General features: G+C 40.7%; 1 protein-coding gene and 1 pseudogene across 1 annotated transcript; both read right to left on the bottom strand.

The window, feature by feature from the left end:
- Positions 1-1,159: 1,159 nt before the first annotated feature.
- Positions 1,160-1,699, bottom strand: LOC149181807 (protein RRP6-like 2). Its single transcript, XM_089414327.1, has one exon. It carries the CDS (start codon positions 1,697-1,699, stop codon positions 1,160-1,162), a length of 540 nt encoding a protein of 179 aa, XP_089270453.1.
- A 2,837-nt stretch (positions 1,700-4,536) lies between these two features.
- Positions 4,537-6,088, bottom strand: LOC149181808 (V-type proton ATPase subunit C pseudogene; annotated as a pseudogene).
- Positions 6,089-15,994: the final 9,906 nt, after the last annotated feature.

Genomic DNA, 15,994 nt, shown 5'->3' on the forward strand with positions numbered 1-15,994 from the left:
AAGAGAATGATTCCCTCAAGCAAAGCTTTCAAACCAAGATAAACAAGAGAATGATTCCCTCAAGCAAAGCTTTCACATATGCCTAGGTTGACTGTATTTCACGATTCCATCTTCATGGAGGAACCATCTTCATGGTGGAAGAGCTAACCCCAACTAGAAATAAGAAGAAATGCCATCTAGGTGTTCTAGAAGTGGAGGACAACTTTTATGTTCTCAATTTCAGAATTGTTTTTGAACTATGACAAGAGACCATATTCATGCTCGAGTCATACTTCTTGAGGCAGGTGACTTAGTACTTGATATTGAAAGTGCCAAACACAGAAAACAGAAAAAGGGAAAAATGTCGTATAAATATAGAAATCCACACAAAAACCTACAGGAATAACGAATGTTGTACTATTGACAGATAAGACATGCTTGACAAGTACTTGCCAATACATATGAGTATGACGAGCATTGCCTGGCCAATACCTGGATAATGTAAGTTCACCGAGTATTGAGCCCTACTCACCATACTCATGGTGTATGGAAACTATGATCTTGAAATAAGAGACATTATTTGACAATAATCAAATGCCAACCATTGCAAATTATGTTTCCGTGTTCATCCAAGCATTTTTTGTATTATTACAGTTTAGGCTAGTTGTTTACAATATTCTATTCTAAGGATTTTGATTAAATCTTACGCCAAATTTGATTAACCTATCTTATCCATGACGAAGGATGTTCTTTCGTTCACCTCTACATCCACATCTATATGCTCTCCCTTTCGCCTCTAAGTCTCCTTTCTTTGGCATAATACATTTCTGTCTGTTAGGCTTAACCCCTCTCACTTGATAATCATATCTTGATTTCATTTGTATTTGTCTTTTCGGCACCACTCCACAATGCTATTATGACTCGCTGTGCTCTCAAATTCCCGTTGCCCTAATTTTGGTCACTCATGGTCCTTAACGAGATCATCATATATAAAGGAACACATAAGCAAATGTGACTTGTAAAAAAATTTAATTCGCATACCTGTAGAGGATGTATGTATTTGCTCCCGTCTTCAGTCTTCTGCAATCCTGGATGCTTGAAAGGCACGTTACTATTATCCACAAATATATTGTATCTGTCCTGTGGCCGAGGTATGCTGGGAATGTGAAACGGCACCCGGCTACGCCCACCAGGTTTTCTTATCCCGTGAAAGCACTTTCACGCCTCCAGAAATATCCCCCTCCGCCGCCGTGGCCTTCGCACCCAGAGCCAACTTCCGCTCTCTGCATTTTCTTCTGCTTCCATAAACCAACTGAAAACCACTCTCTATGTCGTCCACACTACCCGGTTTACCGCTATGATGCTCCTGCCGAACTCTCTTGAATTCGTCCATGGAAACGTCGACGCGTTCGAATATATCGTCGTGGATATTAACTAACCAGTCGTATGCTTCGTCCGGATCCGCAGGAAAACGGGAAGGCCGCTTCCAGAGAGATTGAGAAGCGCCAATTTCTCTCAGTAGGGATTCCGAGCGGTTTTTGATGATTGTAATGGGCTGTCTGAAGGCCGGAAAATTGTTGAAGAAGTGAAAATCTGTTCCTGGGGGAATGTTTCTGGAAGAATCGCTGAGATGTTGAATGGATGAGGCCAGAGGACCTCTGACGAGGTTTTGCAAGTTCTGAGCCCGTTCTTTGAGGGTCTCTTCTGGTTCGGAGTCCATGTTGGAGAGATTTGAAGACGGAATTGAGATCGACAACGGAATTAAAGTTGGACAGATGGAATTCAGCCTGAGGATCGATCCGAGAACCTGCCCTTGTCCTCTTCAACGTCAATACATCGCCATTCGTTCGTTTTCCTTTCTGAGAACTCTGCTGTTAGGTTTTCTTCATTTTTCGTATTATGCCAAACCCTGGTATGAAAAAGTTCGCGGCAGTTGTCAAAGTGTTAGAAGTATATTCGTTTCTTCATTGTTATAATACATATGTGATCATATGGTTCCATGTCTCCTTATGAAAAAGAGCATGCAATAAGAACTTAAAAATTTAAATTCCATTTCATCTTTCTTCTTTTCCCTTTATTTTTTAACTAAAATGGGTAAAATTTTCACAATTTACTTGCCAATTCGTTGTGGGGATATGCATTTCTAGCTTGTGAATGTGAGCTAAATGATCAAACTATGTCTCCTAAAATAAATTATTAGCGGTTTGAAGTGAGTAAATTTTAGTTGTGAGTGGTCTATATTTTTTTATAAAAAAATATGAGTTTTTAGATTTAACTCAAACTATGTTTCCTAAAATAAATTATTAGTGGTTTGAAGTAAGTAAATTTTAGCGGTGAGTGGTTTTTTTTTTTATAAAAAATATGAGTTTTTAGCTAATTAAAAGTGATTTTAAGTCTTATTCAAAACCAAAAAGATAGCCTAGATAGTATATGCAAGAATATTAATATTAGTATTAGATAGGATACGCAAAAATATATAGTTTGAGTGGGCTTAATGGTTAAGAGCATATGTTTCCTATTAATATTAGTATTAGATAGGATACGCAAAAATATATCGTTTGAGTGGGCTTAATGGTTAAGAGCATATGTTTCATAGGTTCAAAATCAGAGGGCGATAGAGTATGTATGCTTATGTAGACTTAGCAGTCAAATCGATTGGTGGAGGTGGGTCCCTTGTCCCACAAATAAGGGGGTCTCATACACCAATTTGGTGTTCGGCTTGATCGTGACCTTAAAATTGGATAATAATAATATCCCTTGTGGTCATTCTTGAGGTTACGTCTAATGGGGTCATGTGTATTCTAGTAGCATCTAACCTTAGTCTCATACATGAAACCATATACTAACTCCAATCACAATTTAACTTGTTGCCTAAGAAGATATTTAAATCTTATTAAATATAGTTCTATAAAATAAAATATAATTTGAGATGTTATTTGCATATATCAATGAGTGTTGGTCCAAGAATGAGACCTAACACTATTTTTGATTGGCTAAGAACTTGTGCTCCTCAAACATAGGGAAATAGGTTAATCACCCAAAACCCACAAGCAACTGATGGGAGTGGAAGTATACCCCTACATGGACCACCAACAAGTTATTTCAGATTGTGTAGTTTTCCTGGAATAACAATGATAAGTTAGGTTACATTCATGGATAGTAGTCTGTGGTCGATATCCTTGTTGCAAGTTGACAACTAAGTTATGATAGGGTTTGCTACACTATGTGTGTACATACACCAATAAGTTTCTTACTCGTTTACTAGAGCTTTAGCTATGACTACAATGGGATATCGACTTTCTTCTATATACACATAAGGGTTAAAACCACTTATTTGATCCCAGAGTATGACATAAAACTACTTATAATTAGCTAAGAGCTCGTCTTCCTCAAATATAAGGAAATGCATTAACAACCGAAGACCCATAGACATTTAGGACGAGTGTAAATTTGCCCTCTTTCGGACCACCAATGGATTTATTTCAGGTAACCAAGTTGTGTTCATACATGACAATGTTGTTGCACATCGGAGCCTTGAGATTCTATCAATAAAGTCTAGGCGTGTAACCCTGGGTATTATACACTTTTTCCTAATTTGGTGTGTATGTGTGTGTGTTCCTTTAAAAAATACATAAATAAAATCATAATTTTATTGTAGGATATAAAATTAGTTTCTTTGGATGCAATTACAATATTCATACATTTTAGTGGAAACTAAGACAAACATTTTTGCTCGATTATTCAAATAATCTTCAAGGTCTATCACATGTCCTATCGAGTAAAAGAAAACTATTTTATTTCTACACATATATCCAAATCACTAAACCATATGTTGACATATCATCTAATATTTATCCCATCCTCTTTGCATGTTTCTTTCGTTTTCCAAAATTGATCTATGAAATTCATTAAAAAAACATCCAAAACATAGCATATTCCCTACACAATATGCTTCAAAGTTCCATTTTTAAGAAAATGATTGAAGTTCATCATTTAGTTAAATGGTCTTGGTTCATATTTGTTAGACACCTCATCTTTAGGGATTTGGTGAATTATATAAATACTAGAAATTTGAATCATTAGAATAGGGAGAGACATCAGACCTTGGAACTTGAAACCAATTATCACAACATATTTGTATTTATATGTATGTTTGATTAATAGCAACATAATAAAGTGAGGAAATACCTTTGGCATGTTATCAGATCTTGGTTCAACTCCTCTCTCACTCAATGTCTGCTCTATCCCTCTTCCTACCAGTTCTGCCCAGTCTACTTGTTAGAATTGGTACACTTGACCATTTCCTTATTGTAAATATCAATCCAAGAGAAAAGGCTCTATGTTTCCTCACTATGCATTTGCTTGTTAGAACGGTTACCTCTAACATCATAGGAACCCTGACGCTCCCCTAGTTTGGCACTTGTCTAGAACCATAACGTTGACCTAACCTCTGTCTCTCTGAATAGTTTCATTATCTTAGCACCCAAGTTGTTTATGATTCTTCTTTATGAGGTTTATCGTAATGTTGCCTACGAGAAATATCCTAGCTTTTGTGCCTCAGTCCCAATTGTGCAATTCCTTCTGAGAATACTTTGAAACAACCATAAGAAGTGTTGATTCGTAAATTGTCGTGGATATTCCACTAGATAGTTCATCACACTAGATTTGATACCATTATATTTAAAAAACTAAATTCTACACTATTACAATTTTATTTTCCTTTAGAATTCTAGATCTATAGATTATTGTTAATAGTGTATGCATGTGAATTAAAATTATGCAGAAAATAGTAAACAACGAAATAAAATCTCACAAACACATTTGACACAAGATATGACCTAGGAAACCCTTTCAGGAGAAAAACCCAACTAGAAAGTGAGGCCACTCTACTCTCTTTCTCTAATTATAAAATGGTTGTGAGTACAAAGAAGTATGGTATGTCACTCGTGGGCTACTACAATGCACAAATTCTCTCTTTGTGCTCTATCTCTTATCCCTCTCAGTTATTTTTTTCTCAACTATGGAACAAATGCACTTGAAAGAATGGAACCCCTTTTCCTCCTAATGGCCCGGTTATAACACGACCCGATAGCCTACTAATGGTTAAGTTTGACTACCTCAACTCTTAATTAGAGTTACAATATAGACTCTTCTAGAGTCTTCTTCATCATAATCACATGGCCAGCCCTTTTTTCATGAATAATGGGGGTTGACGTGGCATCCTCTCGAATTATGGTGATGAAAACAAGAAGGTCAACTTCTTAGTGGTATAACCTTTGAATAAGGACTTTGATTAACATGATTCTTGTGTCATTAAAATGGTTTTTGTGTGTAAAATAGGAAAAAAAATGTGTGGCACTAAAGCAACAAAGTTTTACCCCCAAAAAATGTCGTATGATACCTCAAAACACTCCCGAAAGGTTTTCAGACTCCAATTTTCCAAACTATGTTTCGCCGATAAAAACGACCTTGAGAGTTGATTCCTCCACTTTTGACACTCTAAAAGCATTAAGATGGATGAAAAAAATATAATGATCCAATTTGGATCAAGTGTGGTAAAGTGTTATGAGCTTATTATATCCTTGACTTTCACTAAGTTAGGAAAATCATGTAGTGTTATGCTACCACTTTACTTTTTGTTTGTCACATTGAGTCAGCTCTTAACATTACTCTACTTAACCACTCATACCTTGAGCACATATTCAAGCTTCCCTACACCAACATGTATGCAATCCACAAATTTTCAAAGAGGTGACATGGTTGGGTACTTGGCTTCACCCCGAGTAAACCTGGTAATGTGAGAACCCATGGGAACACCTTTAACTATCACCACACTCAATTAACCACCACAAGCCTTCTCTAATTCCTCAATATGTCAATAAATATTCTAGTTCATTGTTTCCACGAAGTAATTTTCCTTGTTTAGATCGTCGTTGAGAGCTAGTAGGGAATCCAACATTTCCACACAAAGGTCTACTATATTGAATCTATAGGTGGAAGTATCAAATGAATTTTTGAAGATGTCATCCTAGAGGAAGTGCCATGTTGAGGATGTCAAATTCTGAATAGGAAGCGATACCAAACAATACATGCTGGTGGCAACCATCATCAGCTGACTAAATTATTCTAACTTTCACATGACATAAAGGAAAACTTGCAAAATTCTGAAGCTCTTTTAATTTTTTTCATGTGCCTGAACATTGTTTACCTCTAAATCTTTTATCAACGACATAATGCTTATTAATATTGTTTTTCTACAACTAAATTTGTGTTTGGGAATAAAATCCTATCTTTCTTTGGGTCAATTTTGTCTACTTTGACTTCAGGGACCTTATTTAGCTTAATTTCTCCCAACTGGGCCTTAACAATAGTAACACTTTTGCTCAAATTGCTTCTTGTAACACTTACACATCTAGGGTTGGAAACACACACTTTTGGGCTTCATTTCCATGTTTTACAAGGGATACCTTCATAGACCTTATCTAGACCTCTAGTTCCATAGATTGATTCCCTCATCTCCATTATTGTCGCAATGCTCACTAGCAAGGAGAACTATCGAGAATGCTCCAGAAATATTAGACATACCCCCATTTTTAATGACTTATGGAAATGCATCTGTGAAGGAGAGGAGGACGACGCACCTACCAAGCCCATGTGAGATAAAGAGCTAGCCATTTGGGAAGATAAAGACAACAAATCCTATGCCCTAATTGTTGCTTTTGTAAGTGAAGAGGTGAGTTGTCATGTAGTTTCCATTACAAATTCGTATGGTGCATTGAAGAAGTTGAAAGATCCATATGACTCACACTTGGAATTGGAGGTTGTTTATTTGATGGTCAAATTATTCAACCTTGAGTTGAAAGACGATGACCCCCCTGGCCCTGGCCTCTAAAATTAGAGCATCATGCATGATGTAGATTCCATTGGAGTTAAGATGGGAATTCCTCTCACAACCTTCGTCAAGGCCCTCTATGCTATATACTCTCATCATCTCGAATCCCTACAAACTGGTGAGAAACTCAAATCCATTGCTTTTGACACCCCGGTGGACAAGTTTGCAAAATAAGATAAAGTTTTGGAAATAGGAAGACAAGAACTCATTCCCTTAAAGAAGCAATGTGCCTTGTTCTGAAAGTAAAGAATTAATCATTTGATTCTCCTAAAGCAAGTGCCAGTAGAAGAGGACATGGAAGAAATAATTTTATAAGTAGGGGGGTAAACACCATCAAGGATAAAGACATGATCTTCATTGCATTCGTTGCAATAGAGATGGACATGATGCAATAATGTGCAAAATCCCCTGGGAGAGAATCAAATAGAGTCAAAACCATAAAGAATACAAAGGAAAAAACACAATTTTAGCTAAAGGTAAAGCACTTGAATATGTTCATTATCTCATTTCCCATTACAATATTGGAGTAATTTATTATATGTTTCACACTTCCTTTACTTCATGGAGAGATGCATGGCTACTTGATAAATGTGCAACCTGCCATATGATATTTAAAGAATATTTTTTTTGAGGATTTCAGTGACGACTTAGATGGCACAATGTATTTTGTAGACATATCAAGTTTCAAGCCCTTAATACCTAACACCATCAGGGTTAAACTGCCCAGGCTCTCTAATTTTCTTTTACATGATGTATTCTATCTTCCAAAGTTGTAGAGAAATATATTGTCCCTTGTTCACATTTCTAGCAAGGCCACTTTATTCATGTGCTTGATGGAAAAGTAAAAATAAGGAAAGCATATGAGAACATGGTTGTTGTGATTGTAATAGAGGAGGAAATACTGCTACATCTGGATGGAACATCTGCTCACGCACATAACTTTGCATACCTTTTTCAACACAATGAAGGTACATTTCCATCCACTCTTTTATGGCATGTAATATTTGGACATGTTAATTATGACAATATTCATTCACTGAAAAACAATGATGTTTCTGGTTTGCCAATTATTCCTAGGAAACTAAAGCAATGTGGTGCATGTGGCCTAGGAAAGCATAGAAAACAACCATTTTATGATTATACTTCTATAACACATAAAAGACTTACATTGATTCATCTTGACCTATGTGGCCCTATGCATGTTCCTTCTGCAAATGGAAATAGACATATGATGACCTGCATTAATGATTACATTGGGATGTGTTGGGTATACTAGTTGAAAAGAAAATCACAAACTTTTGAAACTTTCAAAATGTTCATGTATGGATTGAAAAGTATGTGCAATCATATATTGGCTCCCTCCATACTGATAATGGAAAAGAATACACTTCTAATGAATTTGAAATTATCCTCTCCAACATGGGATTCAACATCAAACCATTGTTCCATACAATCCTCGACAAAATGGTGTAGTTGAAAGAATGAACAAAACTATCTTGAATATGGTTCACTTAATGATGTTTTTCAGAAGTGTAAAGTTGATTATTTCGACTGATGTGGTTCTATGTGCAATATATGTGAGAAATAGATGTCCATATCATGCTCTTAGAAATAAGATCCTTATGAAATGTGGGATGGCCACATTCCTTCCATAAGGCATCTCAGGGTCTTTTGTTCTACTTGATATGCCTCGATTCCCAAGGAACAAAGAAGTAAGCTTGATGCAAGGAATTGGAAGTGCATCTCCTTGGGGTATTCAAATATCACCAAGGCATATCATCTTTAAGATGAGGTAAACAATAAGTTTATTCTTTCTAGAGATGTGATTTTTATTGAATCTCCTAGGATTAATAACATTGTTGAGCGAAAACATGATCATTTAGATAGATTCAATCATGCAAAAAATTATCATGAATTTGATAATGAGATTCCACATCTTGAAGGGGGGATCCCTATCTTGGTTGATTTATGGAATCTCCTTCTAAATCATTATCTCCCCCTCATGAAGTCTTGGCCACTTCTTCATATTGAGAATACCCTTTGAGTGATGTGATTGAGAGGATTGGGAGGCTAAATCTCAATGCAACTTTATCTCAATCAATGGAGCAAACTGGACCATCTCAAAAGGTTCCTCCAAAATGGTTCACCAAAATACTTGAAAGTGTTGAACTTAATGAGGTCAAAAAGACAGGATGTAATATTCCTAATTAGCCATGGCTAATTGGAATATTAGATTTTGTTCAATTTTTGCCTTCTATAGTTATTTGTAAATAAAAAAAAAAGCGAGGACGGGGGACATAACTCACTTTTAGAATAAAAAGTCACTTCCTAGTAGCACAACGTTGTGATTTAAAGGGGAACCAAGGGGGCCAAAGGGGGAAGCAGAAACGGAGCCCACGCAGACACATGGAAGGACTACGCAGGAGGGAAGAAACACGTGGCAAGAGAGGAATCACACAGGAGGAGGTGAGCTTTGGGATTGAGAGAGGCAAAGGCTATAAAGGAGAGAGGAGCCCCCTCATTTTGATCATTCTGGTTATGAGCATTTGTGATAGTCATTTCGACTTAGAGTACGCTGGCTGTTTAGCTAGTCTGCAGCACTGTTTAGTGCATTGAGTGTCTCCGTTTGGAGATCTCACCCTTAGCCTCAGGGGACTTCGAGTGCCTAATCGGGAAAGGTATTTCCATTGGCATTCCAACAGTAGTTTCATCAGCATTTCAGCAGCAGTTTCATCAGCGTCTTTGAGGAACTGCGCAGAACCGCAAGGGGGTGATTTTCGCGGGTCGCCCATTTCAGAAAAGCTTTCTGGGTTTTGCTGGGTTTTTTTAGTAGAGTCCGATTCCAGAGTTTCAGCCTTTTCTAAGGAGGGGAGCAGCGCCAAATCCTCATTCGATTTCCAGCAGCACGATAATTTTCCAGCAGGTGCAACGCAAATCAATGTGAGGCCATTCTAGGAAAGCTTTCTGGGTTTTTCTGGGCTTCTTGAGTAGAGCCCGAATTCAGAGTTTCAGCTTTTTCTAAGGAGGGGAGTAGCCCCAAATCATCATTTGTTTTCTAGCAGCAGCATCCACACAAAGAGGCCATTCTTATCATTCTGAGAGTATTTCTTCACTTGCCTTGTGCAAGTCGAGGTGCCATCTGTCTAATCACTTCTTGTACTCATTTATTGCTCAGTATAATAAAATGGCTTAGAATTTCTCGCTGCATTTCTTGTGTGTCTGCTTATATTTCCAGTTTACATTATTATTTGTTGCTCCACTGTTATTTTATCACTTCTGGGTTATTATATCATTTGCACATATTTGGTTGGAGTTTTTGCTGGGGTTTGAGGAATATTCTGGGTTAGGAATATTACAGTGGTATCAGAGCATAGATCTGGCTCAGCCTGTGGAGCTAGCAATCTATGACACCGGGGGAAAAACCCTATATCTGTTACAGAGGTCAGAGGTACAGAGACACTGAGTGTAGGTTGGATAATACCTACGGAGAGGCAGATTGTGTTCCGGTGGTGGACGCAGAACAAGAGGAGCCTGTGGTGGACGCAGGACAGAGGGAGCCTGTGGTGGACGCAGGATAGAGGGAGCCTGTGGTGGATGCAGAGCAGGAGGATCCGATGGCAGATGATGACGGGAAGAGATTTGCAGATATGCTCCTCAAATCAGTGCAAGATCTATCGAGGTAGATTGAGGTGATGGGGCAGAGATTCACGGCAGTAGAGGCCAGACATCGAGAGAGCCCACGAGTTTTTCAGATCGATGAGGGGTCAGGTGCATCTCATCACTTGCTAGAGCAACGTGATACTGTGCAGCAGGGGGCCTCACATGCCCCTACACGCTCTACCATGCCCACCTTCTTAGGAGCAGACACAGGGGCCACAGCCCAGCAAGAGGCAGAGCCCGGGAATATGGGCGATTATTTTGCAGAGTACCAGGCCTATGGGCAGGAGTTCAGGGAAGCCCTCTCATTCAGAGATTTTGTTCAGCTCCAGCGGGATAGCAGACCCCGCGATCATCACAGAGGGTACCGGCATTACCATGATGGCGACACCCACCGTGCAGCGAGCAGATTCCACTTGCCTACGTTTGATGGCTCATCAAATAGTTCGGCAAAGTCTTGGGTGGAGAAGCTGGACATTTATTTCCAGCTTAACCAGATGTCAGAGGCAGAGGCCATCAAGGTGGCAACGTTGCATTTGGATGGCGAGGCCCAGGATTGGTGGTTTCATGGGATGGTTACATTGGGGCACTCCACAGTGACGTCATATGCCGAGTTTACCAGGAGACTGATGGAGCGATTTGATCGGAGGGATCCAGAGCAGCATTTTGTTGAGTTGACGAGGCTCAAATAGACAGGGAGCCCAGAGACTTACATTGCAGATTTCTTGAGGGTCTCCGTGATGGTGCCAGACCTCTCCACGGCACGGAGGGTCTATATGTATGTTGAGGGGTTAGCAGAGCCACTTCGGGGTCTAGTCCGATCCACTAGACCAGCTATGCTCCAGGATGCTATCAGCAGGACCCGGGACTTATAGGATGTCTTACCTAGGACCCGGACACTTTACCCCTAGAGACAGACTTTCCAGTCTAAGTGGAAGGATGTGAGGATTCCACCTCCAAAGGGGAATCTAGGACGAGTACAGCTTGACGATGATGCCATGAGGGAGCTGAAGAAGAAGTGGTTGTGCTTCACTTGTGAGGAGCCATGGGCACTAGGACATAGATGTGCTGCTAATAAAGCACATTTTATTAAGGTCTTCTCCGAGAGCAGTGGAGAAGAGGATGACGAGGAGGATGTGGAGGTAAGAGATAGCCATGCCATACAGGGACCTTTGCCACCTCCACCACCAGCAGCAGGTGGTGCATCTTTTGCACCCACCGGAGGGGCCCTTGCAGCATTGCGGGGAGTTCCTAAGTATCTGACGTCACGCGTACGAGGGACAGTATGTGGCCAACGCATATCAGTTTTAGTTGACAGCGGGGCAACCCACAACTTCATCGATGCCCAGATGGTTGAGCGGAGAGGTATACAGACAGAGAGCTTTGATGGGTTTTCAGTTTTGGTCCCAGGAGATCAGACTATGTTGTGTACTCGTTATGTTCCAGAGCTATCAATGACAATGGGCACCTGCACATTGACTGATCACTTTTTCGTGGTTGATATTCCGAACACCAACATGATATTGGGTGTTCAGTGGCTCATCACTCTAGGGAAGGTCACGATAGATTGGAAAACCCTGGAGATGGAGTGGGATGATGAGAAGACAGGGAAGGATGAGAAGATACGGGGACAACACACATATCCGCCTTAGACTGTTTCAGCTCATCGGATGGAGGCAGTCTTCCGAAAGGAAGACATAGAGTGGGTAGTAGAGCTACGTGCATCAGAAGCAGGGACTACAGGGCGGATGGTACATCTGGAGATACAGTCCATCCTTGACCGGTATGCCATAGTGTTTGGGGCGATTCTGCCAAGAAAGCCACCGGACCGGGGATTTGAGCACATTATTGAGCTTGAGTAGAGCATCCAGGCAGTGATCACCACCCCCTATAGGCACCCCAAGGCCTATCGAGATGAGATTGAGCGAGCTATCCAGGAGTTGCTGGATTTTGGGCACATTCGACAGAGCACGAGTCCTTTTACTTCTTTTGTGGTGTTGGTGAAGAAGAAGGACGGTACATTGAGGATGTGCATCGACTACAGGGTGAGGACTGATCACAACAGCCTCAAGTTATTTTTGGAGCAGAAGCAGCTACAAGAGAGGCAGATGAAGTGGATCAGTAAGATCCAAGCATATGACTTTGACATTGAGTATGTCAGGGGTAAGAACAACGTGGTAGCAGATGCCCTTTCACGTAGACCAGCCATGTTGTCTCTTATGAGCTTGGATACATATTGGAGGGCTCGACTCTTAGTAGAGTACTCCAAGGACATGTTTGCATGTGAGGTTCTGGATGGGCAGGTGGCAGATGATAGGTACAGGGTGGTCGATGAGATCATCTATTACAAGGACCGGATCTTCTTGACTGAGGGGTCTCAGCCCAAGAAGAAGATACTCCAGGCATCACATGATTCACCTTTGGCAGGACATCATGGGTTTACCAAAACCTACAGGGCCATTAGAGAGAGGTTCTCATGGAAGGGCCTCAAGGAGGACATACTCCAGCACATCCGGGAGCACGATGTTTGCCAGAGGAACAAGGGAGAGATGAGCCATCCCACAGGTTTATTGCAACCTCTTCCCATTCCGGAGGGGAAATGGGAGAGTATTTTGATGGACTTCATCACAGGGTTGCCCATGGTACAGGGCAAGGATTGTATCTTTGTCGTCGTTGATCGACTGACAATGTACACACAATTTTTTGCCATATCCGCACACTATACAACAGCACAGGTGGCCGAGCTATTCTTCAAAGAGATTTTCAGGCTACATGGTCTTCCTAAGACCATCGTTAGTGATAGGGACAGCCGTTTCATGGGCAGGTTTTGGCAGGAGCTTTTCCGGTTGGTGGGGACGGAGTTGACACCGAATACCAGTTATCACCCACAGACGGATGGGCAGACAGAGATAGTTAACAAGTGGTTGGAGGGCTACTTGCATAACTATGCCAGTGGGCAGCAGTGAGCATGGCTGAAGTGGCTCCATCTGGGGGAGTACTGCTACAATACTTCACATCACATGTCCATTGGTGTGTCACCATTCTATGCCTTATATGGGTATCATCCTTTATCTTTTGCTGACGTGATATTTGGTGATAGCAAGGCTCCTAGAGCCAAGATTTGGATCCAAGAGAGTCAGGATATCCTTCGAGCTCTCAAGGATAACATGGTTACAGCGCAGAACCAGCAGAAGCTGTATGCCGACAGGGGTCGGGTGGAGAGATAGTTCGAGGTAGGGGACATGGTCTACCTACGGTTACAGCCATACCGACAGTCGTCACTAAAGCAGAAGGGGGTTGAGAAGCTTAAGCCCCGCTTTTATGGGCCATACAGGGTGATACACAGGATTGGACAGGTTGCATATGAGTTGGAGCTACCCCAAGGTAGCAAGATTCATAACATTTTTCATGTATCATGCCTGAAGAAGGCATTGGGGCAACAGGTGACAGTGACAGATGAGCTACCACCCATGGATGATGAGGGGCATTTGGTATTGCAGCCGGAGGCTATCATTGATACCAAGGAGAGGCAGCTGCGGAGCAGGACGGTCCGGGAATTCTTGGTGAGGTGGAAGAATTTGCCGGATGAGGATGCCACTTGGGAGAGTGAGCAAATCTTACAACATCCATCACTTCAGTTGCTTAAGGACAAGCAACATTTTGCCGGGGGAGACTATAATATTCCTAATTAGCCTTGACTAATTGGAATATTAGATTTTGTTCAATTTTTGCCTTCTATAGTTATTTGTAAATATAAAAAAAGTGAGGACGAGGAACATAACTCACTTTTAGAATAAAAAGTCACTTCCTAGTAGCACAACATTGTGACTTAGAGGGGAGCCAAGGGGGCCAAAGGGGAAGCAGAAATGGAGCCCACACAGACACATGGAGGGACTGTGTAGGAGGGAAGAAACACGTGGCAAGAGAGGAATCACACAAGAGGAGGTGAGCCTTGGGATTGAGAGAGGCAAAGGCTATAAAGGAGAGAGGAGCCCCCTCATTTTGATCATTCTGGTTATGAGCATTTGTGATAGTCATTTCGACTTAGAGCACGCTGGCTGTTTAGCTAGTCTGCAGCACTGTTTAGTGCATTGAGTGTCTCCGTTTGGAGATCTCACCCTTAGCCTCAGGGGATTTCGAGTGCCTGCTCGGGCAAGGTATTTCCATTGGCATTCCAGCAGTAGTTTCATCAGCAGTTTCATCAACATCTTTGAGGAACTATGCAGAACCCCAAGGGGGTGATTTTGGGGGGTCGGCCATTTCAGAAAAGCTTTCTGGTTTTGCTGGGTTTTTTTAGTAGAGTCTGATTCCAGAGTTTCAGCCTTTTCTGAGGAGGGGAGTAGCCCCAAATCCTCATTCGATTTCCAGTAGCAACAATAGCACGACAATTTTCCAGCAGCTGGGACGCAGATCAGTGTGAGGCCATTCCAGGAAAGCTTTCTGGGTTTTTCTGGGTTTCTTGAGTAGAGCCCGAATCCAGAGTTTCAACTTTTTCCAAGGAGGGGAGCAGCCCCAAATCATCATTTGTTTTCTAGCAGCAACATCCACACAAAGAGGCCATTCTTGTCATTCTAAGAGTATTTCTTCGCTTGCCTTGTGCAAGTCGAGGTGCCATCTGTCTAATCACCTCTTGTACTCATTTATTGCTCAGTATAATAAAATGGCTTAGCATTTCTTGCTGCATTTCTTGTGTATCTGCTTATATTTCCGATTTACATTACTATATGTTGTTCCACTGTTATTTTATCACTTCTGGGTTATTATATCATTTGCACATATTTGGTTGAAGTTTTTGCTGGGGTTTGAGGAATATTCTGGGTTAGATATATTACATAGGAGCTAGAGGTTCCACTATACAAGATGGAGGCGATGAAGATAATTCTAATTCAGTTGGTGTAAATAATTTTAATTAGATCGATTTATGATGATACAGATGTTTCACATGATTTGAATTGAATTTGTCTACTAACTTTGAACCAACATCCTCTAAAGAAGTTGCTTCTCATGATGAATAGAAAGAAGCAGTGTAGAAGGAGTATTATGTTTTCATGAATAATGCTACATCGAAGTTGGTGGACCCTCCATTTGGAACCAAATCAATTGGCTGCAAGTGGGTCTACAAGATGAGTACAAATTAGATGGCTCACTTGACAAGCACAAAGCAAGGTTCATGGCAAAATGATTTGGACAAAAAGAACATGTAGATTATGAAGATACTTTTGTCCCCACATCAAAATGGGCCACCATCCAGTCTCTTTTTATCTTGGCAGCTCAAAATTGATAGAAAGTTCATCAAATGGATGTGAAGACCGCTTTCTTGAATGGAAACTTGAAAGAAAATATCTTCATGGCTCAACTTAAAGGTTTTGTTGTAAAGGGAAAAGAACAAAAAGTATGTAAACTTATCAAATCCTTATATGCCATAAAACAAGAACTACAAGCATGGTATGGAAAGTTAGCTAAGCA

Source organism: Pinus tabuliformis, chromosome 3_2 (assembly GCF_031772625.1).
Source record: "Pinus tabuliformis cultivar Carrire ecotype Pingquan chromosome 3_2, CPIR1, whole genome shotgun sequence".
Lineage (NCBI taxonomy): Eukaryota > Viridiplantae > Streptophyta > Pinopsida > Pinales > Pinaceae > Pinus > Pinus tabuliformis.